The 24,345-nt window shown below is 38.1% G+C and overlaps 2 protein-coding genes and 1 long non-coding RNA gene across 3 annotated transcripts in view; 1 reads left to right on the top strand and 2 right to left on the bottom strand.

The window, feature by feature from the left end:
* Positions 1-326: 326 nt before the first annotated feature.
* Positions 327-3,578, bottom strand: LOC121528584. The gene is made up of 3 exons (XR_005993488.1): positions 3,165-3,578; positions 2,122-2,296; positions 327-365 (listed from the first exon to the last, which is right to left on the bottom strand). It is a non-coding gene; the product is annotated as an uncharacterized LOC121528584 (long non-coding RNA).
* Positions 3,579-9,681: 6,103 nt separating this feature from the next.
* star2 (steroidogenic acute regulatory protein 2) lies at positions 9,682-20,358 on the top strand. Its single transcript, XM_041815699.1, has 7 exons — positions 9,682-9,755; positions 11,689-11,796; positions 11,884-12,002; positions 12,105-12,263; positions 13,341-13,525; positions 15,384-15,477; positions 19,897-20,358. Exons 1-7 carry the CDS (start codon positions 9,692-9,694, stop codon positions 19,999-20,001), a joined length of 834 nt encoding a protein of 277 aa, XP_041671633.1. The 5' UTR covers positions 9,682-9,691; the 3' UTR covers positions 20,002-20,358.
* A 103-nt stretch (positions 20,359-20,461) lies between these two features.
* The window catches only part of LOC121528620 (A disintegrin and metalloproteinase with thrombospondin motifs 14), a 69,874-nt gene continuing 65,990 nt past the window's right edge, over positions 20,462-24,345 (bottom strand). The window contains exons 20-21 of the mRNA XM_041816134.1: positions 23,819-23,926; positions 20,462-23,715 (exon numbers count right to left, since the gene is read on the bottom strand). Coding sequence (XP_041672068.1) covers positions 23,183-23,715; positions 23,819-23,926 — 641 coding nt within the window. The 3' untranslated portion in view covers positions 20,462-23,182. The remainder of the gene's footprint in view (positions 23,716-23,818; positions 23,927-24,345) is intronic.

Genomic DNA, 24,345 nt, shown 5'->3' with positions numbered 1-24,345 from the left:
TTGCTGTCTCAACCGAACTTTGAATCAACCTAACAGCCCACCCACGAACTCAACTTCCTGTCAGCTAGCTAGCATACTGGTTGACAGAAAGGTAGCTTCTACCTGTCAAGCTATCTGTCAGTCAAATGAGACGAGCCAATCAGTACGCGGTGAGGATTTCCTCAATATAATGGAAACGATGCTAGTACAAAATAATTCACCCCGTACAGTAAGAGTACATGAAGACATTAGCTAATGAGACATGTTTGGGTTTTTTTAATCAGGCTGTACGGGACTTCCAGTGTTCCAGTGACACATGCGGTATTGCATTTTTTTGCACTTCTGCATTGGCTTCAGTTTTCAGGACTGGAGGTTGCCGCTTGGATCTGAATTAAAAAAAAAAAGAAAAACAGATTGAGGTTACTTTGGCCTGCAGCATGAATGCAGGCTTAGCTTAAACGAATCAGGGCCAGAATACTCCTATGATTCTCCTCTTCTTTAAGAACTCACTTGACCTCTCTGGTTAGCGGTTTTCTGTTAGTTCCACCCAGAGGAGGTGAGATGTTTCAGTCGGTGTTATTTCGTATTCAGTTTTGTTCTGTTCTGTGATTAGTGCTGTAATACATCATTCTTTCACCTTTCCTGGAATTTCTGTTTCATTTTCTGCTGACATTTTCATAATTACCTGCATTCATCCCCTCCTGCAATCAGTCTCACTTGACATAAATATTTCAGACAATACAGAAAAGTTAACATGCTCTCAGCATAGAATAGGCTGAAATCAAAATTATACAGTAGATCTTTGCACGCTGGAGCTAGGAAGGAATAAAGATTTCTTAAAAGGTGAATGAACCTTTTAGCTCTGAGTTCTACCTTAAAAGATACAAGATTGTGAAATACTATGTGTAAAATGGAACTGCCATTATAATGAAAGCAAGTTGACTGTTATAGTCATGCAGCTTGGACAAAATGTACTGAAAAAACTGATAATGGTGGTAAGAAGGTGGTAAATAAAATCTGAACAACAGTTGGAGAAGGTGTGAAATTTCTGCCTTAGGATCAAAACAGATGTGTTCGTTCCTTAAAATCACCCTTCACTGTGTAGCAGTGGTGGGCGGTAAAGCAGTATCAGCGCCGTCACTGGTATAATTCCTGCCACAAGGATTTCTTTGGGTTAGGGTGAATGTGCTGCAGCATTTACACACTGCTGCACTTCACCCAGCAGATATGAAAACTTCTATTTGTTGTTCAAGCAGGTGAATTCTTTTTGCTTGCCAAGTAAAAAGTTTTTATGTCGCTAATAACTTTACAGAGCTCAGGAAACAATTTCACCTCTGTATGATTTACAAATAAATTATGTGTTGAAAAGGTCGGTAAATATTACTAAGACATTGCTATTACTAAGCACTTACAAGGAGTTAAATCAGTCTGTGGCTGTCAGATGTGTAGCGCTTTCTTCATATCACCTGTCCTGATTCAATGCCCTGGGTTCTTTACATTAAACATCTCAAGGAAGTTGTAGCATGACATGTGTTTTTATAGTGTATGCCTGTTTTAAACACCAGCCTTTAAATCCTCTTTTTAAATGCATCACATAAACTTAAAAAACCCTTGCAGAAATGTGTAGTTTTTAGCTTTTACACACCTTAATCACTTTTAACTGTTCTTATTTATCAAACTCACAAAAAGAAAATCTGAATTTCAAGTGTTTATTTACAAAAATCAATAAAATTAATTTGACTTGTTTGTCAATGCAGTAACATTTTGCAAGGATAAAATGCTCTTTCCTCTATTCCAAGTTGGCAACACTAAATAATTACCCGGAGTAAATAAAACAGTCGCCCTTTTAACTCAAGTAATGACAACTTTAAGCCTCCGTAGAAACACTTGAGGTAAGTATCAGCCCTTGTTTCTGCAGCTTATCAGCTTAAACTTTCAAGCTGAGAAAATATCCCTGATGTAACTCTTTTATCATGAGTCCTAAGTCACACAAAAAATACTTCTCACACTTTAATGTGGGCTCATCAAAATAAACACAAAAGCCAGCAATAAAGGAAAATAACCCTGTTGCAGGCCTGACAGAAATTCTGTTATGATGCACTAAGGAACGATGGCAGCATCGTGAATGCTGCAGTGACTCACCAAGTAGGATCCAATGGTTCACACGGATGACGGAGAAACGATAACTAAAACTTCGTCACAGCCAGGGTGAAGCCAGCTCCGTCCCATTGTCTCCGCCACCCTGCAGGTAAATCCACACACCTCGTCTCTGCAGCGGGCCAACAGGAACTGTTTTTTTTTTCTCGTTATTGACAAACTGTAAAGACATACATTCTTCAAGATACAGGTAAAGAACAAAACCTAATTAAAGTAAAAAAAATATATAATTAAAATAAAGGATAATAGCAAGGCATGTAAATCCACTTCAGATGCCATAGTCTCAAATGTTATACATGTACACTGACATGGCAACAATTGTTGATACACTCACCTAAGGACACATCTCCATATAAGACCTTTCTTTATTCAAACACCAACAGTCTCTTCATGTTCTCATACAGTATCCTCACCTGCTGGTTTGTATTAATCAGGATTTGCAATGACACAAAATAATTCTTAATGTCATTCTTGAAATAAATAATCAAAGGTCTCTGATTCTTCCATTTACAACTGTGGATGTGATATTTTCCCATAATAATGTTAATGTTCACCACTGTAGAAATATCATTAGATACATTATCATTGTACAATAGAATCTGCTGTTCTTCAAATGTGCTAATATTTTCTGTTTTGATGCTCAGCCAGTTTTTTGCATTGTGCCAAAAATCAGATGTAATTGAGCATAAAAAACAGATGCTCTATTGTTTAAGGTTTATTATCACAGAAAACACAACTGTCCACCTCGAATTTGAATCTCCTCCTAAGTGTTTCAGCTACAGGGTAATAACCATTGACAATTTTAAACTGTACTTCTTTAACCTTGATATTTGAGTTGCTTAATCTAATTTTCAACTCACATTTATAACCATGGAATATAATTACCTTCAGGATTCTTCCCAGAATTTTACTGTTGGACTTTCTACAATTGGTGTTTGGTCAACTTTTAAGCCCATCTGTACATCTGAGTGTGCAAGAATATTTTCTATCATTTGCATCAAAGGGAGAGGAGGAACAGAGGTCCTCACCTCAGGCCCGGCATGAAGATGGGAAGAGGAAGTCCAGACCTCGGTCTCGGCCATGAAGACATTAAATCCAAGGACAAGGCAAGAGGGAAACGGCAGGTCTCTCTCACGGAAAAGCTCTGCACAAGAGTCAGTTCAGTGCAAAGCGCGCCGTCTAGGCCCCCCTGCCAGAATTAAAGTCCGTGGAGAGTCACTAGCTCCACATTAGCATGATGCTAACCGATAGCCGAACAGTCAGTTATCAGAGCACAAAACTTGTACACGGCTTGTGGCTACAGTAAACCTTCACAATAGAGACGAGCTAGAAAAGACTCACTTGGACTCACTCTTAACTTCACAAACTTAGATAATGGCTAACCGCCATGCTTAAAGGTAAACGGACATGCAGCATCCTAGCAAGAGAGAGCACACTGCTAGTGCATCTAGCCGATCTGCCCTCTCTAACTTTTGTCACGCCCCTAAATCAATCACAGTAAAAGAAACTTGATGTCTCTCTACACTGACAAATTAGAAGCAGGTATCCAAACTTACACATCAAGACATTTTGTCACACCTCATGCTGAAGGAAGTACATTCAAACAAACTACAAAATATTCTCAGTTTTAAAGTGACAGTTTACTGTTATAGTAACTGTAATGTTGTAGCTTTGGGTTTTTAAAGTTTAGATTTCACTCTGGGGTTTATTCCGGGATTAGAGATGTCTTTTTTTTTAATCTGTGAGGCACTGTTATGCATGAAGAGAATGTGAGTGTTGAGGTTGCTTTCTTAGGATTTTCCTTTATTTAGGGAGGAAACTGTGTCATGGTGGTGCTTAAGTGAGCACAGTAATATTCCTTTATTAAGTGCACTTCCACTTATTCTGAAAAATAAACATTGGTCGTCAGAATATGTGAGGGATGCAGTGTTGTGGGTGTGGGAGGAAGTGAATGCCACACACTGCAGGGGTGGGTGATAATGGTCAGAATTTCAGTGGAAGCGGGCTGGAGTGGGATTAAGAAAAGAGTTCCACGCAGGCCTCTAGTAGTCATTAATTCATGATTTGGACAATTATGCTGGTTAACCCAGTGGTCTGACCTCCTTCATAGCCACATACATGTCCTTGTTTGCCTCCAACTCAATCTGAGGTCAACTGGCCAGCAGGTGAAGTTCATCATTCACGTCATGCATCCTTCTCACAAGGACACCTGTTGCCTCCGGCAGATAAGAAGCAGCTGGGTTTTCTATCAGCAGAGCTTCTCACGAGGCAGCATTTGGAGGATAGGTCAGCTCTGGGCCCAGATAGCAAATCACATGAGCAAGCTTGAAAATTACTGTATAATATGGAAGAAGGGAGGTGTGCCTTTCAAAACGAGAGTATAGAGTTTGTGTGATTTTTACATTTTAGAAGTACCTGAAGAAATAATTAGGCATAATATTAAATATAGAAACAGGAATCTGTGGTGATAATGGCATTACATTATGGGATATCACAGAACAGCAGCCCTCATCCACCAGATCCTTATCTTCCATTACAACCCTCTCTGCTAATGTATGCTGGAGAGCTGAGGTGGGTAACTCTGGCACAACTTCACCAACTACCAAGGTGCATGGAGGATGAGGAGAGACTTGAAGAGAACAAAAATAGCCTTCATCAGGGTCATCATGGTCTAATGTACGCTGGCACAGATGTGCAAGTAATGTGGCTTAAAATACATGCATGATCTTTGTCGACAGCCCTTCTGACACATGATTACCATTTTCTCTAATTTGCATTCCAGCAATCATATCCCCTATAGTGCTGTGCTTCCTTTAGCAGGAAAATAGAAGGGAAATCATGCTTATTAAACTATTTCTTTCTAATATATCATCTCCAGAAACTGATCAGACCATTTTAAAGCAAATAATCACACATTTGCTTTTCATTTGCTTTTTTTCCCCAAAAAGCACAGCTGGTGTATCACTTTGATAGTCATCCTTTTTAGTTGCCCTTATCATTTTTCTGTTTCTCAGCATCACATTCAAGACCAAATTAAATAAAAAATGTCTTCAAATTCCCATTTGTCTCCAGAGATCTTAGGCCCCACCAGTCATGCAGTTTTTTTTCCTGCCAATTAGTGCAGAGTGTGTGGTAAGATCGACACCTCTAATCAGTGACATTCTGCCCAACATGAGCTCTGTCATGTCAAACGATCCCCCTCAATGATTTTCTCTGCTAATGATGTCGTTTACTTTCCTGTGTGTATATTATGAATAAAATTGATTAGAGTTTGAATTTAGCACACGAATCAATGATTTAATGCAACACTTCTATCATCTTCCTGCCATTAGTCTTGATGTTTGAATTTAAGGATTAGTTTTACCTTGAACAAAGCTTTCATTTGTTATGCTTTTTCGATATCACCTACTTTTTTGGGATTAGTAGGACCTGATAAGTATAATAACAAAACATTATATATCCACAACAAGTAGTTAAAAGAATGACACCCTCATATGAGGACCATGAGTCTATTTTATTGTAGGACACAGTAAAGACAACATTGCATAACACAATATGTGCAATTCTACCAAACAGATGCAAAACAGAGTTAGAAATATCCTGAAATTTTAAAACAGTCTTCATTCTCTAAAACTTTTGTCTGCATATTGGTAAATACATAAGGTATTTTCATAGTTTCCTAGTTTTTTTGTGTCCTCAAAATCTGAAACAAAAATGATCTTAAAAAGCTTTTTAGATTTTGTTTAAATCTACAAACAAAATATTTATATTTTTTTAGTGTTGTTCAGTTAATGCAATATTTATATAAAACATTAGTAAGTATTATTTTGGGGGCTTTTCTATATTTGAAGAAGCCTAGCATTAGTTCATGCAGTATATTCGCCCAGCTGGGATCAGCTGGCTGCCAGCTGATCCTAATCATCGCCTCCCAGCTCCTACAGCCAGTCACTTCTCTTCCTCTCAACACAGCAGTGTATTTAAATATGACATACTTCTTACTTATCCCTGTGTGCATTTATGCTGCTGCACCATGCTGCTGCTGCTGCTTAGCTTCCTCCACCCCAGCCTCCGCCTTTATAGCACACAGCTTGTTGCACCCTCATATTCAAATTCATGCTTTGTATTAATTGCATTTAAACTAACTGTATTGTATTCAATCATAAATTTTATAAATGTATCTACCCATATGGGAGTTTCTAGCCATGCGCTCCCTGGAAAGTCAAAGCAGGCATCTTTTGAGCAGAGCCTTCTTCACCAAGTTTAACTGTATATCCATTTTGCAATAAAATGGTGAAATGTATGACGAGAGTGCTCCTGACTGAACTATATTTTTGTTTTAAAAGGCAAAAGCCTATTACCTCCGCCAAGGAGGCTATGTGATTGGCAGGGTTTGTTTGTTTGTTAGCAACATAACTCAAAAAGTTATGGAGAGATTTTGATGAAAGTTTCAGGAAATGTCAGAAATGGCATAAGAAAGAACTGATTAGATTTTGGGAGTGATCTGGATTACCGTCTGAATTTTTCTAAAGGATTCTGTACTATTGGGAGATAGGGCTGCGCTCTCCGAGTGCTTTTTCTAGTTTGAACTGATGTCAAAATTAAGGGCTTGTTGGTTTAATCCACATTTAACTAAAAAACATCAAAACATCATAATCAATGGTTCTATGTTTTATTATTTATGAGAAAATTAGCCATGTCATGGTAGTAAAAGTTCTGTTTTGTTTGTGACAGCTAACCTTGCAAAGCAGATAGATACGCCCATTTCCATGTTTCTCACTGGTGAATCCATCTTGCAAAACTCCCATCTGAACCATTTAGGCCCAGTTAGAAAGTGACAGGACCAATCAGCAACGGGGGGCAGTAGTTTCAGGCACGGAGGAGTCATGACGTAAGCACGAAGCAAAAATGGGACCGGTGGAATTATGGCGAAAGACATTAGCGTTGATGCTAAAGCGTCAGTTTTATCAGAACTTGACTATGGCTGTGTCTGAAACCATTCCCTACTCCCTATCCACTATATAGTGAGCAGCATATAGTGGACTATATAGTGGACTCAACTGAAAAACACAAAAATGATTTCGGACGCTACTCTGGCTGCGGGCGATGACGTCATCGCTGTCTCACAATTTAAACGTTTAGCAGCAACAGCTCGTAAATTTCCTTGACAACAGCTGAGGATCGAAATTAACGGTAGAATTTCAATAAAAACTGCTACAAAATGTAACGTATTTTCACAAAAAATAGATATACTAATAGATAAAAAAGTTGTCTCTATAGTGACAACATATTATACATTTTTGTGTGTATTATCACTTATTTTTGCATAAAGCTGATGGTCTCATGTCTTGTAATCATCATAGGGGGAAAAAGTTACTCTGTTTTGAATCCTTAATATTATCTTACAGATTTGGCAAAACCAATAAACAAAAAAGCATTTTAAAAAGTTTTCATATATGTTCCTGTGCTCCTCTCGTTCGTCCGTCATGCTTGAGAGCAGCGATCGCGATGCATTATGGTAAATATTGCTGAGCTAGTGACCATCAGTTGTTCACTACTTTTCACAATGCATTGTGGGATAGAATGAGTGCACTATATAGTGAATAACAATGCTCACTCAGAATTTGGACACTACAACAAAATGGCGTATTCACCATATAGTGCACTATATGGTGAATAGGGAGTGATGTCGGACACAGCCTATATTTCTTTGTTAAAAGAAGAACAGAGAACAGCAGTGAGTTGTTTTCTTTTCAAAAATGACAAAAGTGGTGTACTGACATGTCTACAGTTGCCATGGTTCGCGTTATTCCCCGGTAGCTGCATGCACACCTTGGTCGCGGCTACATCACACGTTCAATCACACTCTGAGTTTTTTTCAAAGCCTCTGCCCTTTCCTATATGCTTAGTATTAAAGGTTTTCCAGATGGATGTGTTTCACACATCCATCTGGCATGAGGTTATGTGACAGCAGTGTTATGGTAAAAAAAAAAAAAAATAATAAGTTTTCAAATTGTTCTTTTTCTAACTCCTTTTTGAAAATATATCCAAGATTTATTTTTGAAAAAGTCAATGGAAAAATGCAAACAAATTGTGGCACTGTTATTCTTATGAAATGAAATTTAGGGGTTCTGTTAGTGTCCATGAATGAGACTAACAGATCTAAGTTGAGCAAAAAAATGGTGCAAGGAATCCACAAAAATGACGTCCTTTCGTACATCAACTGAGTTGTATGGAGAGCACTGCATGTCATGTGCACATGTGTTTGAAAGGCACAAAAGATTTTGTGAATGTATGTGTATAAAAATGATAGCAGATATGGTATCCATTGATAAAGAGACGTTTGGCAAATTTTGCATGAAAATTTAAACATTACAAAAGTGTGTGCCATAAACTTCTGACTCTTGATCAAAAGGAGAAATGCAAACAAATTTATGGAGACATCTGGAACAAATTGAAGGAAACTCATGTTTTCTAGAAGGAGTGATTACAATTCGTAGAAACTAGGATCTTCCAATATGATCCTGAGACAAAACAACAGTCAGTGCAAACACCATCGTCACCCAGGATGAAGAAAAGCACGACAAAGCAAGTCCAAATTCAAGGCCATGTTGACTGTTTTCTCTGACATTAAGTGTATAATTTTGGAGGACTCAGTCGACGGTGAATCAACACTACTGCAAACAGGTTTTAGACATACTAAGAGAAAAAGTCAGTACCAAGAGATCAAAATTGAGGAAAAATGGTTTCGTTCTTCATCAAGACAATGCGCCAGCTCACACTGGCTCACGGTAACGCAGTTTCTGGCCCAAAAACAAATCACAGTGCTTGATCATCTTCCCTGTTCACCTGATGTAGCACTGTGTGACTTTTCCCTTTTTCCTAAGATCAAATCTGCACTCAAAGGAACATGATTCGAGTCTGTGTCAGAGGTTAAGAAACGAACTGAGAAAACTGTCTGAAGAAGACTTACTGCACTGCTTTGATCAGAGGAAGACCTAAACGCAGAGGTATGTTGATGCACCTTGAACCTTTAAAAGACTACATGGACCTTGAAGAGTTATTGGGGAATGAAAGGTTGTGAAAATATTGAAGTCCAAATTCTATGGAAAAAAGCAGAATGTTTCTAAAAACATGTATGGTATGAAATTGAAAAGGTGATATCCAGCAATTTGTGAATAAGCGAAATGTATCAGTGGTTTTAATTTGTGTGCAAAAAAAGTGAGCAGAAAAATAATGTCAAAGAAGCTTTTACATCTTATGGTCATGTTTGCCTTGACAGCTTGTAAAGGCACACCAATATTAAGCAATATCAAACTCCTTAATTAAGCTTCAAATGCTAGAACAAATGGAGAATGATATATTCACACAAAGGGACTGAATCATCAGTCAGTCTAATTGTGTTCTTCTGTAAGATCTCTTGTCAATGTGTGGCCTTCAGGGCTAGACTCAGAGCAGCCCCTATCTATCCCTTATCTCAATGAAGTGTCCTTCACAGGCCGTATAAAGACGGGAGGCGAGTTCTGGTGCTTTGCTGTCACTGTTAAGGACAGACAATATGCTGCCTGCTGTTGTCAAGCTCTGCTGTGGAATCTCCTACCCTCACCTCAGGAGCATGGCAGGTAATTATTTCATGTTCATTTGGAATAATGTTGAAGACAGGCTCTAAATTGTTGCCCTTTTTTAGACAAAAGCCTCATTTCTATTTGTTTTGTGCTTAATTTATTCTGTGTGATTTGTTTCTATAAACTGTTAATAACTCTTTCGTGTATAGTGGTCACTGACAGCTGTTCTAAAGCCATTTTTGCTGAATGCATGGATTATAATGGAATGTTTCATATCAGCGACTTTAGTGGACATTTATAAGTCATCCTGCACACTGCCACCCATTGGCCAGCTGCAGTAAGCCTACCAGGCTGTATACAGAAAATCTGACATTAAACTGATCACTTTCAAGACTTTTTCAAGACCTTCTTCAACAATTTAACCCTCAGATGGTGTACAAAAAGTCACACTTTGTACGTTTGTGATCGAATATGTCAGCATAGATAAGACCAGCCTAGATAAAAAAAATCAAATATATCAAATAAATATCAAAATCAATATCAAATATTGATACCCTTTTTGAAATTTAGCCCTTTGAATGCCAGTTCAGTGCAAAAAAATTGATTTTTGTATTGTAAAAACCATACAAAAAAAATTTGAAATTGTTTTAATGTATTACACACTGTGAGACCGAACAAGTTGAAAGTGCTCAGAATTTTAGTTGGAACTGATTAAAGTTGTTTAGTAGTGCAAATAATTTGAGTAATCATTACTCATACATTTATGTTGTGTTAACATGATTTTTAGAAGTTTAACTGCTTTGTAGAAACTTCCCAACACTAAAAAAATCTGTTCATATCCAACTCAAAACAAAATGTTAAAGTACTTTTTGTAAAGCTACATATTCTCCATTCACTAAATTTTCCCTCATTTCAAATTCTTTCATCTTGAACATTAATGCCACTCAAAATGACGGTAAGTGAAAAGTGCACACTGAACTCATGGTTGCTCCCTTTAGGTTGGACTTGTCAGTAGCTTCACTCAAGGTGCAAAAGTCTTTAATGCCCGAAGGAATCCTAGTAAAACTCTTCAGATTAAGGGATGATTGGCAAATAATTTGAATATAATGACAAAAAATACTTAGAATGGCTGAGTACTAAAACTGTGTTCAGTCAACTCAGAAAAATAAAGCTTAAATAGCTGTTTTTGAACACAGCTCTCTTTTTGTAACAACCTTCAACTGTTCGGTCTTACAGTGCATACAAATTGTATGTCCTTGAAAAGGGGATTATCACAGTCTTAAATATGCAAACAATGAGCAACCAAATGGATTTTGATGCTTTACTGTTTTTTGGAAACCAGAAGAAAGGTATTCACTTTCCCCTCATGCCAAATATGGGAAAGTGCCTGACATTTTCAAACTTTTAAAGTGTGAAATTGAACTCTATCTGAGTTTGATGTACACTGCAATTTGGCTGTGTATTTAACTTTATTATAAAGGTGTGACTTTACCTGACCAACCTGGTTGGAGATTATTCTCTTGTTGTTCTTGCCAATAAGGAAAGATCATATTTCACAGTACAGCACCTCAGTACCTCCTCAGTAACCAAAGTAAACTTTGAATGTAATACTTTTTACTTTTACTTGATTGATTTATAGAACAGTACTTTTACTAAAGTGAGTTTAGCCAGAGTAACAGTACTTTAACTTGAATGTAGTTTTTCCACGCCTGCAAAGGTAATATTACATTTGTGCTACAGGATACATGTAAAACACCTGGCTGAAAACAGAAACAGAACAAATAAACTAAGTCCCCTTCCTTCACTTTATTGTTTTCATACAATATGCGGGACAGCAACCACACCTCTAACAGTAATTAAACTTATAGGAATCAACAGATTTTTTAAACATGATGCTTTAATGAAATTATAACACTGGGGTTATTTATTTTGTTTCTATGAATGAAATAAATTCCTAATATAAAAATGTTTTTATTGTTTAATTCTGCAGGACTTCAACGTACAGCTGTGGCAGTGATAGGCCAGGAGATAACCCATTTTCAGAGATGGAGACAGATGCTACCCTGCATAGGAAAACAACTTGGATTAAGTTATAATGGTTAGAAACATGAATGTCTTTGTTTCATGAAGTTTTTTGATCATTTGATTAGCTGAAGGTCAAATACTCAGAGGTCTTCTTTTTCAGATACCAAACCAGAGCAGTCAGAAGATGAGCTGTTTTACCTTCAACAAGGCCAAGAAGCAATGAAGAAGGCCCTCAGTATTTTAGATGACAAAGACGGATGGAGAGTTGAGATTGCAGAGGTAACTTCTAGTTAGATCATTACACTTGAGCTTCTTTTTCCAAAAGTTTGTTTGCCAAGGTCAGAGCGCTTTGAATACAAACTCCTGCCGTTCTTTTCTCAGAGTAATGGGGATGTAATCTGCAGCAAAATGGTGCCTGGTGTGAGGAAGGTCTTCAGGCTGGAGGCGGACCTCGAGGCCAGCGTGAATGAACTCTATGACCTCTTGTTTGTGAGAGTGGAGGAGATGCACCTATGGAACCCGAGCATACAGCAAATTAAAGTGAGCTGGTCGCATGTACTAGGGGAAAGAGAGTTCTGTTATTTTCCTGTCAGTGCATATTTCAGTGAAGTCTGTTTAATTTATGGAGGCTTGTTGATCTTTATTTCAGCTAAATGCCGAAATTAATGATGTTCAGATGTTATTGTCAACAGGGAATGTATTTCAGCATTAGTAGAGCTTTAAAGTTGAGTCAGATTTTTATTGATGCAAATGGATTTTGAAATCTGCACAGCATCATGCACCATCTAGAGAGTGTAGATTCCCCTGAGGACCTTCTAATCTATCAGACGAGAAACCTGCAAACAGAAGGAAATGATACTAAAGAAGAGCAAAACAGAAGGTAGGATTAAGATATAAACATAAAACACAAAGTCTCAGTGGCATCAGCTGTTAGTTTTGAAGGCTATTGATGGAATAAAAGGATTTCTCAAACTAAGTTTCACTCAGTAGCAGGCGCATGCTGGATCTGAAGAGAGGAAGGCATTTTGCCCTCTAGCAAATGGCTGCAGTGTCTACCCAGCAATCAGATGAGCCATGCCCTAATTATAAAGAACTCTTAGCCTACTATTGATATTCGTGTCCGCACCGGCTAACTCCTTCTTCATACTTTGTCGTATTGACACTGTTTGAACTTTAAAAAATTCAGTTTCCTTGTTATTCAACTGCTATGACTTTTCTCATTTCTAAGTTTTATATATTTTAGCTTTTTTAGGCTACTTTCAGCAATTTATATCATTTTTTTAGCTACTGAATGTCATTTTCAGCTACTTTTATGCCATTTTATGCTATTTTTAATGCTATTTTTATCTATTTTTGTGCTTTTGGCTATTTTTGGCAGTTCCTTCACAATTCAGCTCTCAGCATCCCTATTCAATTTCAGCTGAAATTGCAATTTTGATCTAGTGTTAAATATGATTAGTTTTTTATTTCATTCACAAAACATATGTATTAGCTTCAGTATTCAACACCAGAGTGCTTTGCCCAAAGAGTGTACAGCAAATGGCATCAGGGAAGTTGTATTTCAGTCTTGCAGCATTACGCAAACAAAAAATCATATTTATGTGTCTTGTGTTATAGATTCTTAAACAGATCGGACCCCAAACAATGGTCACTCATGAGGTGTCTGCCGAGACAGCGGGAAACCTGATTGGCCAGAGGGATTTTTTAAGCATCAGGCACAGCTGCAAACAAGAGTCAAGAGTTTATCTTGGAGGAGCAGCCATTCAACTGGAGTCCTTTCCACCACAGGCAGGCTATGTCAGGTAGGTTCACCCAGCTCAGGCAACAAAAAGAGTTGTAAAATATGTTCAACATGCATATTTTACTATCTCTAACAGCACATAGCATACATAATTTCAGTTTTTTATATATTAGTTTCATGTTTTTGAGAAAAGAATATTTATGTCAGTCAGTTGATGTCAGAAATTTGACAAATGTGTGTTTAATCGGTGATAAAAGGCAGAATAATTGGTGGACAGTACCTTTGTGAGACCTACAAACTTAAAATGACATTGTGGCTGAGTAGCCTGCAGTGAGTTAGAGATATTTTGACATTTATTTTATTAGATGGCATTGTATTTACCCTGGGCCGTTTAGGACATACACTGAAAAAACTCAAATATAAGAAGTGTATTTGGGAAATTTCTACTCAAAAATCTTCCTGACATGTCCAAAAAAAAAAACATCTTATGTTACGATTTTAACAGTGGCCTAAAAACTTTGTTATAAAATTACAAAATATACCAAAAAGGTTTTAAAGGGCATCAAAAGGCTAAAAGAAAAAAAGGCCAGCGTTGCCATTAATAAGTAAAAAAAAAAAAAAAAAAAAAAAAAAAGCCATTGGGGCCAAAAAATGAGATAAAAATAAGATATCTGACTGATTTACATTTTTCACCTTATATAAGGCTCTCAACAATATGTCTCTCCATCAGAAGATTCTGAATGCATCTGACACTATTGGCAGCAGACAGGCAACAAACAGAAATACACAGATTCGCGCTCATCAAAGGCAAAAGTCATTGACTGAAAATGACCCCAGTGAGTACTACTGGCAGCAGACGCTCAAAAACAGAGGGATAACAAATAGAAAAAGACACCTCAATCACACTTAATAGATGAATTCTAACACTTCAGCTCAGGCATAGTACCTTCTTCAAAAAGACTTATTGATGCTCGAGCTCTTGTGAGCTCTTGACCTGTTTTTCTTTTTGTATCATATTTTAAGGCGCAATTACTTTACTGTTGGTTTCAAACTAAAGCATGAGGCCTTCTCTGAAACTTTTGTCTGGTTCAGCTCTAATCAATAAAAAATCTTAAAAGAAGTAAATACTTTGTTGACAATACAGCCTTTTAGACTAAGACATTGTTGTAAGACACAAAATTACAAAAGGAAGATACTTATACTTAATGTAGAAAGACGGATTGATGGATTTATGGATAAATCAATAGATAGACTCAATGTTAATAGTAATGAAAGGCAATACAAGTTTTTTCCAAAAAATAATGTGTCCAAAATAAAGTATTTTTTTCTGAATTACAATGAATAATCCAGAGACAAGCTATGTAGCTATTCTGCTGTTTTGTTTGTTTTTTTTATTAAGGAGATTTTATTTGTCAATATTCCCAAGCTAGCAGCTTAAAGTCCCAGTAATATGATAAAAAAAATCTTTTTTTTTCAGTTTTTTTTTTTTTTTTTGTATAAAAGTCCACTGTGTTATGAACCACCAGGCCAAATTTAAGTAATGAAAAACATCTCTAAGTTTATAAAATTCAGCTTCAAAATCATGAAAATGAGGCATTGATACCCGCTCTGTGATGGTGTGGGCATGTTGATTGAATGACTCAAAGCCACACCCATGCCATCAATCCACTGTTGGTTTAAATCTTTAGAGTCAACTGATCTGAGTTCTGCTCACTGCCATTTCAAATCTGAGGGGATGTGTGGGCAAGTTCCCCATCATGCCTTTGGGCAAAGTGTTTAGATGTGTTTTATATGTGTTTAGTTGTGTTTGGATGTTGCCTGTTGTACGGGGGGGTTCTTTCGCTTGTGTTTCTGGTGGATTGTTGTTTTTGTTGTAAGACACATCTGTAAATTAACAGAGTGCTTGTATACATTTGCAGAGCTGAAGATGGACCAACCTGCATCATCATCCAGCCTCTGGAAAGGGACACAAGAAAAAGTCACTTCACATGGCTCCTTAATGTGGATGTCAAGGTAAATTCCCTTTGAGTTTGTTTTTTTTTATCTGGGGCAGCATCTGCAATATTGTTTGCTGTTTATTCCCCTCAGCAAATATAAGACAGCAAATCAGATCTGTGAAGACAGCTGTTTTCTCTAACTCTGCTGTATTACTTCTCTAGCACTCTTACCAGCAATTTTTTCTGCTGAGCTTCTGAACTTTTTCAAACTTCTTCACGTTACAACCACAAACGTAAATGTATTTTATTGAGATTTCATGTGATGGATCAACATAAAGTGGCACATAATTATGAAATGGAAGGAAAATTATACATGGCTTCCAAACTTTTTTTACAAATAAAATTCTGAAAAGTATGGCGTGCAAAAATATTCAGCCCCTGGAGTCAATACTTTGTAGAGCTACCTTTTGCTGCAATTACAGTTGCAAGTCTTTTGGGGTATGTCTCTACCAACTTAGCAAATCTAGAGACTGAAATTTTTGCCCATTCCTCTTAGCAAATTTGCTCAAGCTCAGTCAGATTTGATGGAGAGCGTCTGTGAACAGCATTTTTCAAGTCTCACCACAGATTCTCAGTGGGATTTAGGTCTGGGCTTTGACTGGGCCATTCTAACACGAGTATGCTTCAATCTAAACCATTCCATTGTAGCTCTGGCTGTATGTGTAGGGTCATTGTCCTGCTGGAAGGTGAACCTCCGCTGAAGTCTCAAGTCTTTTGCCGCCTATAACAGGTTTTCCTCCGAGATTGCCCTGCATTTGGCTCCATCCATCTTGCCACCAGCTCTGACCAGCTTCCCTGTTTGGGCTAAAGAAAAGCATCCCCACAGCATGATGCTGCCACCCCCATGTTTCAGGGTGGGGATGGTGTGTTCAGGGTGATGTGCAGTGTTAGTTTTCCACCAAACATAGCACCTTGCTTAAAAGACATAAGAAGTTCCATTGTGGTCTCATCTGACCAAAGCACCTTCTTTTCACATGTTTTGTGTGTCCCCCACCTGGCTTTTGGCAAACCACAAACGACACTTCTTATGTCTTTTTTTCAACAATGGCTTTCTTCTCGCTATTCTTCCATAAAAGCCAGATTTATGGAGTGCACTTCTAATAGTTGTCCTGTGGACACGTTTTCCCATCTGAGCTGTAGATCTTTGCAGCTCCCCCAGAGTTACGACGGGCATCTTTGTTGCTTCTCTGATTGATCCTCTCCTTGCCTGGCCTGTAGGTTTAGGTGGACGGCCATTTCTCGGTAGGTTTGAAGTTGGCCATGCTCTTTCCATTTTCAGATAATGGATTGTGAGATGTTCAAAGCTTGGGATATTTTTTATAACCTAACCCTGCTTAAACTTCTCCTCAACATTATCCCTGACCTGTCTGGTGTGTTCCTTAGTCTTCATGGTGCTGTTTGTTCTCTGATGTTCTCTAACATACGTTTGAGGCCTTCACAGGACAGCTGTATTTATACTGAGACTAGATTACACACATGTGGCTATCATGCAAAATCCCAAAAAAATATATTTATGTTTGTGGTTGTAACATGAAGAAATATGAAAGTTCAAGGGGTTTGAATACTTTTGTAAGCCACTGTATCTGTACCCGCACCCTCAGATAGACTCCCTGTGATTGTTTTAGATTTTAAGAAAATTCAGGGGACACAGATGAGTAGAAAATGTGGAAGGCGCAATTTCACGGGTGGAAACATAAAGAGTCAGGACAACATATGCATAGAGAGTAGCAAAATAAATCACTGTCAGGGTCGCAGCAGAGGAGTGGTAATGAACTGTCAACTTTGAAGATGATGCAAAGATTTTATAAAAGAGGAACATGCATATAAATTAGTCATAATATGCAGCTAATATAAAGATATTCATATGGTAATCAAACAGCCATGTAGGAAAAAGTCTCATTTTAACCCCTTAAAGCCTGAAAACACAAATAATAGCCAGAAAATTCTCATTTTTTGGAACTGAAATGTTTAACTTTCTACTGAAATTAAAAAAAAATCCATCAAATTTCCATCAAATTTAACAAATTTATTTTTAGTATCTTATTTCATACAGTTTGTTTTTGTAACTGATTATCCACTTGAGGGCATTTTTATCATTTATCAGATTGTATTCATAAGTTTTTTTGAGTAATTTATTGAGCATATTGATTAGATAGAGGTATCATAAAAGTATGTATCAAATGTGATACAACAGGCGTTAAGGGGTTAAAGGAAAAGGTCATAAAATTGTTCTAATAAAACATTTCCTTGTTAGAATATAATACATTTTATTACAATTTTAAACCATAAAAGTTGGAGTAAACATGTGGAACATGAAAACTGAGGATATCAACAGGCAATACAGAGAAAGGTAATCATAAGGGTCATACTGGCATGCTATGTGTGGAACAATGTAAAGGTGAGACTTTTCTCATCCTGAAGGGGAATAACAACCCGCTCATCAGTGCCTCTGTGTTGCCTGGAGGGATGTGTATTCTCTACATTTATTCCCCATAGTTTTAAATCACACTATCCAGCAAAGGATAACTTCTGGGATAAGACATGAAAGCCAATCTTGTAGTTCACCTAAAATGAGCCTTTAGTATTTACACATTGTCACATACTTCTGCTAACCTGACACGCCGGATGGATTTGTTTCACACATCATCAGGAAAACCTTCAATACTAAGTGATTGGGAAATGGCAGAGGATTTGAAAAAAACTCTGAGTGTGATTGGATGGACGTTCTGTCTGTCACATCTTTACAGGCCAATCAAAGCAACAAAACACGTGACGTAGCAGCTATCGAGCTACACGTGCGCAGCTACCGAGGAATAACGCGAAACATGGCGACTGCAGACATGTCAGTACACCACTTTTGTCTTTTTTGAAAAGTAAACAACTCACTGCTGTTCTTTGTTCTTCTTTTAACAAAGAAATGTTGTCAAGTTCTGATAAAACTGACGCTTTAGCAGCATCCACACTAAGCTCCTATAATTCCACCAGCCTCTTGTTGCTGCTTGCTTACGTCACTACTCCGCCGCGCCTGAGAGTACTGCCCCTCGTCGCCGATTGGTCCTGTCACTTTCTAACCAGGCCGAAACGGTTCAGACGGGAGCTTTGCGAGATGATGACAGTGAAAAATATGGGATCTGGCGTATCCATCTGCTTTGCAAGGTTATACTTCTGCTGCTTCAGGGAGAAATGATCATGAGTACCAGCCAAAAAGAGCCTCTGCATCCAGAAAGTATCAATTTAAATATGTATTATTGCATATTTTAGATGAGTTTTTATAGGCTGAGACAACTGCTGGTGCATCTCAGGAAATTAGAATATAGTCAAAAAATTGTTTTATTTCAGCTATTCAATTAAAAAAACTAAAACTCATATATCGTATTCATCACGCACAAACTGATATATTTTAAGGGTTTATTTATTTTAATTTTGATGATTATGGCTCACAGGTAATGTAAACTTAAAATTCCATATTTAAGAAAATTAGAATATTACTCAAAACCAATTTAATTTTTTTTTTAACACAGAAATATTAGACTACTGAAAATCATGAACATGTACAACACGTGTGCATCGGCATATGATATAAAGGCATGATCACGACGACAAAACGAATAAAGTGAATGTGCAGTACTTTCCCTCTTGTAGAGACAGTTTTATTTTGCACTTACTTCAGGATAAAATCTCTAAAGTGAATGAACGTGAGAGTCGTTGCCATGGAAACGATGCACTTCAATCCCAGCAGTGTAAACCGGGAGGTGTTAGGGTTTCAAGCAGTTGCAAGTTTCAGCTTGTCTCATTGCAAATGTTTGAGCAAAGACACAAACGGTGATCCTCTGTCTATTTCCACATCTACTGTGCAGCTTGGAGGATGAAATGGGCTCCTGATTTCGGAGACAGAAGATGTTATGAATTTACTTAACAGGAGCCAGTTTGGATCATCTGGTAGAGCAAGTGTGCATTTACAGAGGCAACTGTGCTTGACACACTGGCTTCAGGGTCACATCCAAATCCTGGCACTGTTTGGTGCATGTGTCCCCCCACATTCACCCCACATTTCCTGTCTTTTTTATCTGTCCCATTAAAGAAAGACAAGTCACTGATTAGAGCCTAGTACTCAGGCAATGGTTCTTTCACATCCTCTGTGTCCACTTCAAAATCTTGGGCATGATTCATGTGGACTCAGCATGGTGCTCAAGTATGACCTTAAAATACATTTTTCAAAATTGCTCTTCACAGACTTCACATTGATGCCATTTGTTTTGCAGGTACTATGAAATTAAAGATTACTTTTCCTATTGCTGATCACAAAACATACACGAACTCAAGTTCAGTTTTGACTTTATTCTAAAATTGTATTTCAGTCATTGCACCTTATTACTCCTCCTCATGGGAATATTTCTTAAGCCTGTCAGTCTAAACAAGATAATGTCATTCTCAGGGTTGGCTGCCAACATCTCTTGTTAATCAGGCTCTACCCCGGGCACAGCTTGATTTCACCAAACATCTCCGCAGACGTCTGGCAGCAAGTGCTACCCTGGGCTGACTCTGTCTGTGTGAATCCCACGTGGCTGCAGCAGTCATCACCTTGGGGAGCAGTATATAATGGAGAAATAGTAATATCCTGGATGCTTAACTGAGTGACGCCCTTTCTAACATGAGCAAAGACGCTCCCTGGAGGACATGCTCGACCACCGCACCCAGTCAGGAGCTGACAGGAGAATCAGCGACCCAGTGCCAGTCTGGTGGGAATAAGCTGGTTTATTATAGGAATTACTGCCACAGCGTGCAGCTGAAAATCATTCTGATTTTCTGATTAGGAATCCTGATTGATACTGATGGAATACAAAGTCCCTGAAAATGACTGGAAAAAGATAATAAAGTACTTGACTGTGCCTGACTCATTCTTATTTATCACATTTTAAAACAAAACACCCTATAAGCAGGTGCATTTTCTTGCAGGAAATTGAGGCGACAAAATAAACAGAGATCACAGTTATCTCACTTCTTTCAAGTGTGTTTTACTTTTTTCTCCATATCACTTAAAAATTTAATAAATATTAACATTTAAAGCTTTCATTCACGTACGTATATACAAGAACTATACAATAAACATAATGTTGTTATGAACTGCAATGCAGAAAGGGTTGACAGTATGAGCAACAAAGGTTGACTATCACCTGTATTTTCCGTTTGTGTCATACCTTTTGTTTCTATTCCTGGTTGTTAATTACTTTTCATACAAGGAAAATTTACACTATATACATTATTATCTGAAAAATATATCAGTTACAAAAAAAAGAGGATTTTCTTCTTCAATTATTTTGTTTTTCAAGCGTTAAGTGACTGACTTCCACTTGGCAGACTGAAGGCATGCTACAGTGGGGATGCCGTGGTTCTGGACTCCCCAGCACATTGGATCTGGGGACAAACAAGAGCACCGTGGACAGAGAAGCCATCAGTCATCCTGCCTGGAGGGATGGGTACAGAGGGTGAAGTGTGCCAGTGGAATAATTATAACAGCAGGTGTTTTATTCTCAGCAATTAGGCACGTCTTAAAGCCATTATAAACTGATTTAATATAACTGGTCTAAATGAAAGATAACACTGATGAATGAGGAGTGAGTTTAGCTTTTTCCCTTTCTATATGAGAATAAAATGACTTGATTATCGCTGTGTCCTGCCTCTGGCGTAAACATGAAAAAGCAACATGTCCATCAGAACCACTGAAGATAGCAAAAACAAATATTCAACTCTGGTGGTAAGGTAGTAGGAATCTCTGCTGGTTTGTTAAACTAGCAGCCTCATTGTAATGACCTTTTCCTGCATGAAGAAAAAAGTAGCAAGAAAACAGATGCAATAGTTCAACGTGTGACAATTCTTGACTTTTAACTATAAACTATAAAAAACATGGACTCAGTCTCAGCAGCATTTTGAAGCCAAAAGGCAGCAGTTTGAAAAGCAATCTCACGGTAAGAGGTGGAGCTAGGTTGGTCTTATAAACATCAAATATCACTTGGGAAAAACAAATTACTAAAAAAAGCTATAAAGCAGCACAGAAACTTAACATTGTGGACTTGACTCAGGGCTATGATGCAGAAGGGTAGTTTAACCTTTCTTCACTTTGAGACTCCTGAAAGTCAAGACGGTCTGGCTGCAGACCACAGCTTTCAGACCACTCTTTAAAGCTTGTTTTCACGTATCTCATAGCTACAAACTAAAATGAGCCTGTAGCTAATGCAGCTACTTTGCTAATGTACGTAAATCTAAAGCTAAAGATTATGTTACTAATGCAGCTATGTCTACTAAAGCTCAAGCTGCTAAAGCTAAATTAGCTACACCTTATGTAGTAACGTTAACTATGAGGCAGTGTTAGCTTAACTTAAAGAGAACAAAGCTCACTATCACTGTATCCCATAGCTACAAGCTAATGTTAGCTTGTAGAAAATATACCTATATAGCTAAATCTAAAGCTAATAGAGTTACATTTACTATGTAAGCTACACTGATGACGTAGCCACTTAGCTAATATAGCTAATGCAGCTAAATATAATGCTTACTAAGCTACATTACCTATGTTGCTACTTTCACTTTAGCTACATTTACAAAAGCTTACATTTCTAAAGCAAACTAAGGTACATTGGCTTATGCAGTACTGTTAACTATGTAGCTGTGTTAACTTTAGCTAAACAAAAAAAGTGTGTTATCTATGGATACCGTAGCTACAAGCTAATGTTAGCTTGCAGATAATGTAGCTACATCGCTAATGTAAGTCATTTTGTCTAATAAAGCTAGGTCAACTTTCTAAGCTACGACGATGATGTAGCTATGTAGCTTACATAGCTAATGTAGTTAAATATAAAGCCTACAAAGCTACATTACCTGCGTAGCTATGTTAACTTTAGCTACATTTACTAGCTTATGTTACTAAAGCTAATTTAGCTCCATTGGCCTATGTAGTAACATTAACTATGTAGCAGTGCAAGCTTTAGCTGAAGCTAACAAAGCTAAAGTAAGCCACTGTTAAAGAGCAGACCGCATCCTATTCACTGTTGTGATCGATAATCCAAATTTCACAGTTTTACACTGTGGAACATCTAATTAATCTTTTAAAGTGTTTCTTTTCTTATAAATAATAAATTAAAATTATTAATTTGCACATTTTCTTCATGTGATTAAAACCATCTCAAGCACCGTATATTAATAACTTTGTTTTCGCAGTTTATAAATTGGTTATGACTGAACACTGTCAGAGTCTGTGATTATTCTAATGGCACACCCAGGCCTCCATACCGATCTCAAGCACCTCTGTGACCCTGGCCTGTAACTTCTCTTTAAATGTTCACAATACAAGTTCAATAGTAGTTCTAATGCACTTGAAAAAACAGTCTTACACAACTGTACACAGATAAAAACATGAATGTAGCAATGCAGTCATCACATTTTGAGCACGTCTTGTAGTCATTTTAGTTTACAGCACCTGACAATATTTTTTCCTCCTTCTGTTTCATACATGAGGCACACGCAGCAGAGCCACACTGTGCACAGATCATTCTTGAGTTTCGATGAGGTAACCATTACTGGTCTGGTGGAAGTACACTGGAGTGGAAAAAATCTTTGTAAAAAAAATGAAGACTAGGAGTCTTTCAGATTCTGCCAAAGCAGAGATGATGTTTGAGAGTGTCTCACTGAGCAGCATGCTCACATCCATCCCAGCTGTTTGTTTGTTAAACTGCCAGGGTTCTGTGACTCGAGTCCCTCTCGGATCCTAAATCGTCCCTTCTTGACCTGGCAGCAGCTGGTCCGAAAGTGCTGTTTGGGCTGTGCTCTTTAGAGGCACCTCCACCAGAGTCCGCTGTGGGCCGCACTGGCCCTGGAGGTAGAATAGGCCCGGGGTCTGACTTGCCCCTCCCGGCTGTGAGGGAGGAGTCTCTGGTGGGACCCTGGGATGGCGAGGCTTCTGTGGCTGCAGAGGTGGTCAGAGCTGGAGTGGTGGAGCGTAGCCACCTGCTGATGGCTTTAGTGGTTTGCGGTGGGCTCTGCGTTGTTAAAGGAGCTTTTGATAACACAGCAATAGAAGGAGTGGAGGTCTCGGGTTCTGAGGCCACAGGTGTGTTTAGGAGGTCAGGAGTGTTTGTGGCAAAAATGTCTTTCTTATTACAGGACTCACAACAAAGCTTATTATATCCAGGGATGGAGCAGTAACGGGCGAGAACCTCCATTTGACAGAAAATCGATTTATCCCCCAGACATGGCTCATCTAGAAATTAAAGGAGACGTCACTGTGAGGGAGATTGGAAAGAAGTAACAGGAGCTGTAGATGCTGAAATCGAACGACTGTGAATTAAACGGTATTGGCTTACTTGAAGAGATTTTGTGGACAGGGTTTTCAGGATCCCTTTGGCGCACAGCTCCATCTTCTACAGTGGAGTTCTCCATTGTTTCAACTGTGAGAGAAGACGCTGGCTGTCCTGGTGTAGAGAGATAAAAAAAGAAGTTTAAAAACATCCAAAGTAAGGTTTTCAACCAGCATTTACAAGATCCAAAAATCACCTGACAACTTTTTCTACTGAAACACCAACTGAGTGGTTAAAGAACTGCAACAAGGTTCTGTGTTATTTGCAGAGCAGGAGCTGGACAATTTCCTCGTGTTATTGATCAAAACCATCATTTTCAACTCACCGCCCCAGCAGTGAAAAATGGAAAAAATAACAGGATCATGAGAAAAGCTCCAGGGAAGGCAGTTGAAGCGTTTCAGCATGCCATGTGCCCCCTGCATAGGTTTGATGCATTGGCTGTGCACATCTTAAAAAATTAATGCAATGCAAATGTGAGATGGAGTCTACATGTGTGGTAGAGGTACTATGAAGGCCAAGACGGTGTGATAATC

This window comes from Cheilinus undulatus, linkage group 20 (assembly GCF_018320785.1).
Source record: "Cheilinus undulatus linkage group 20, ASM1832078v1, whole genome shotgun sequence".
In the NCBI taxonomy this organism is placed as follows: Eukaryota; Metazoa; Chordata; class Actinopteri; order Labriformes; family Labridae; genus Cheilinus; species Cheilinus undulatus.
The sequence above is the reverse complement of the archived record's forward strand: the minus strand, read 5'-3'. Positions and strand labels throughout refer to the sequence as shown.

Bases quoted from the DNA above. Each gene is read 5' to 3' on its own strand.
- star2 (XM_041815699.1), top strand. From the start codon at position 9,692: ATGCTGCCTGCTGTTGTCAAGCTCTGCTGTGGAATCTCCTACCCTCAC. The intron at 12,003-12,104 runs GTAACTTCTAGT...TTCTTTTCTCAG, and splicing joins GGAGAGTTGAGATTGCAGAG to AGTAATGGGGATGTAATCTG. The intron at 13,526-15,383 runs GTAGGTTCACCC...ATACATTTGCAG, and splicing joins CCACAGGCAGGCTATGTCAG to AGCTGAAGATGGACCAACCT.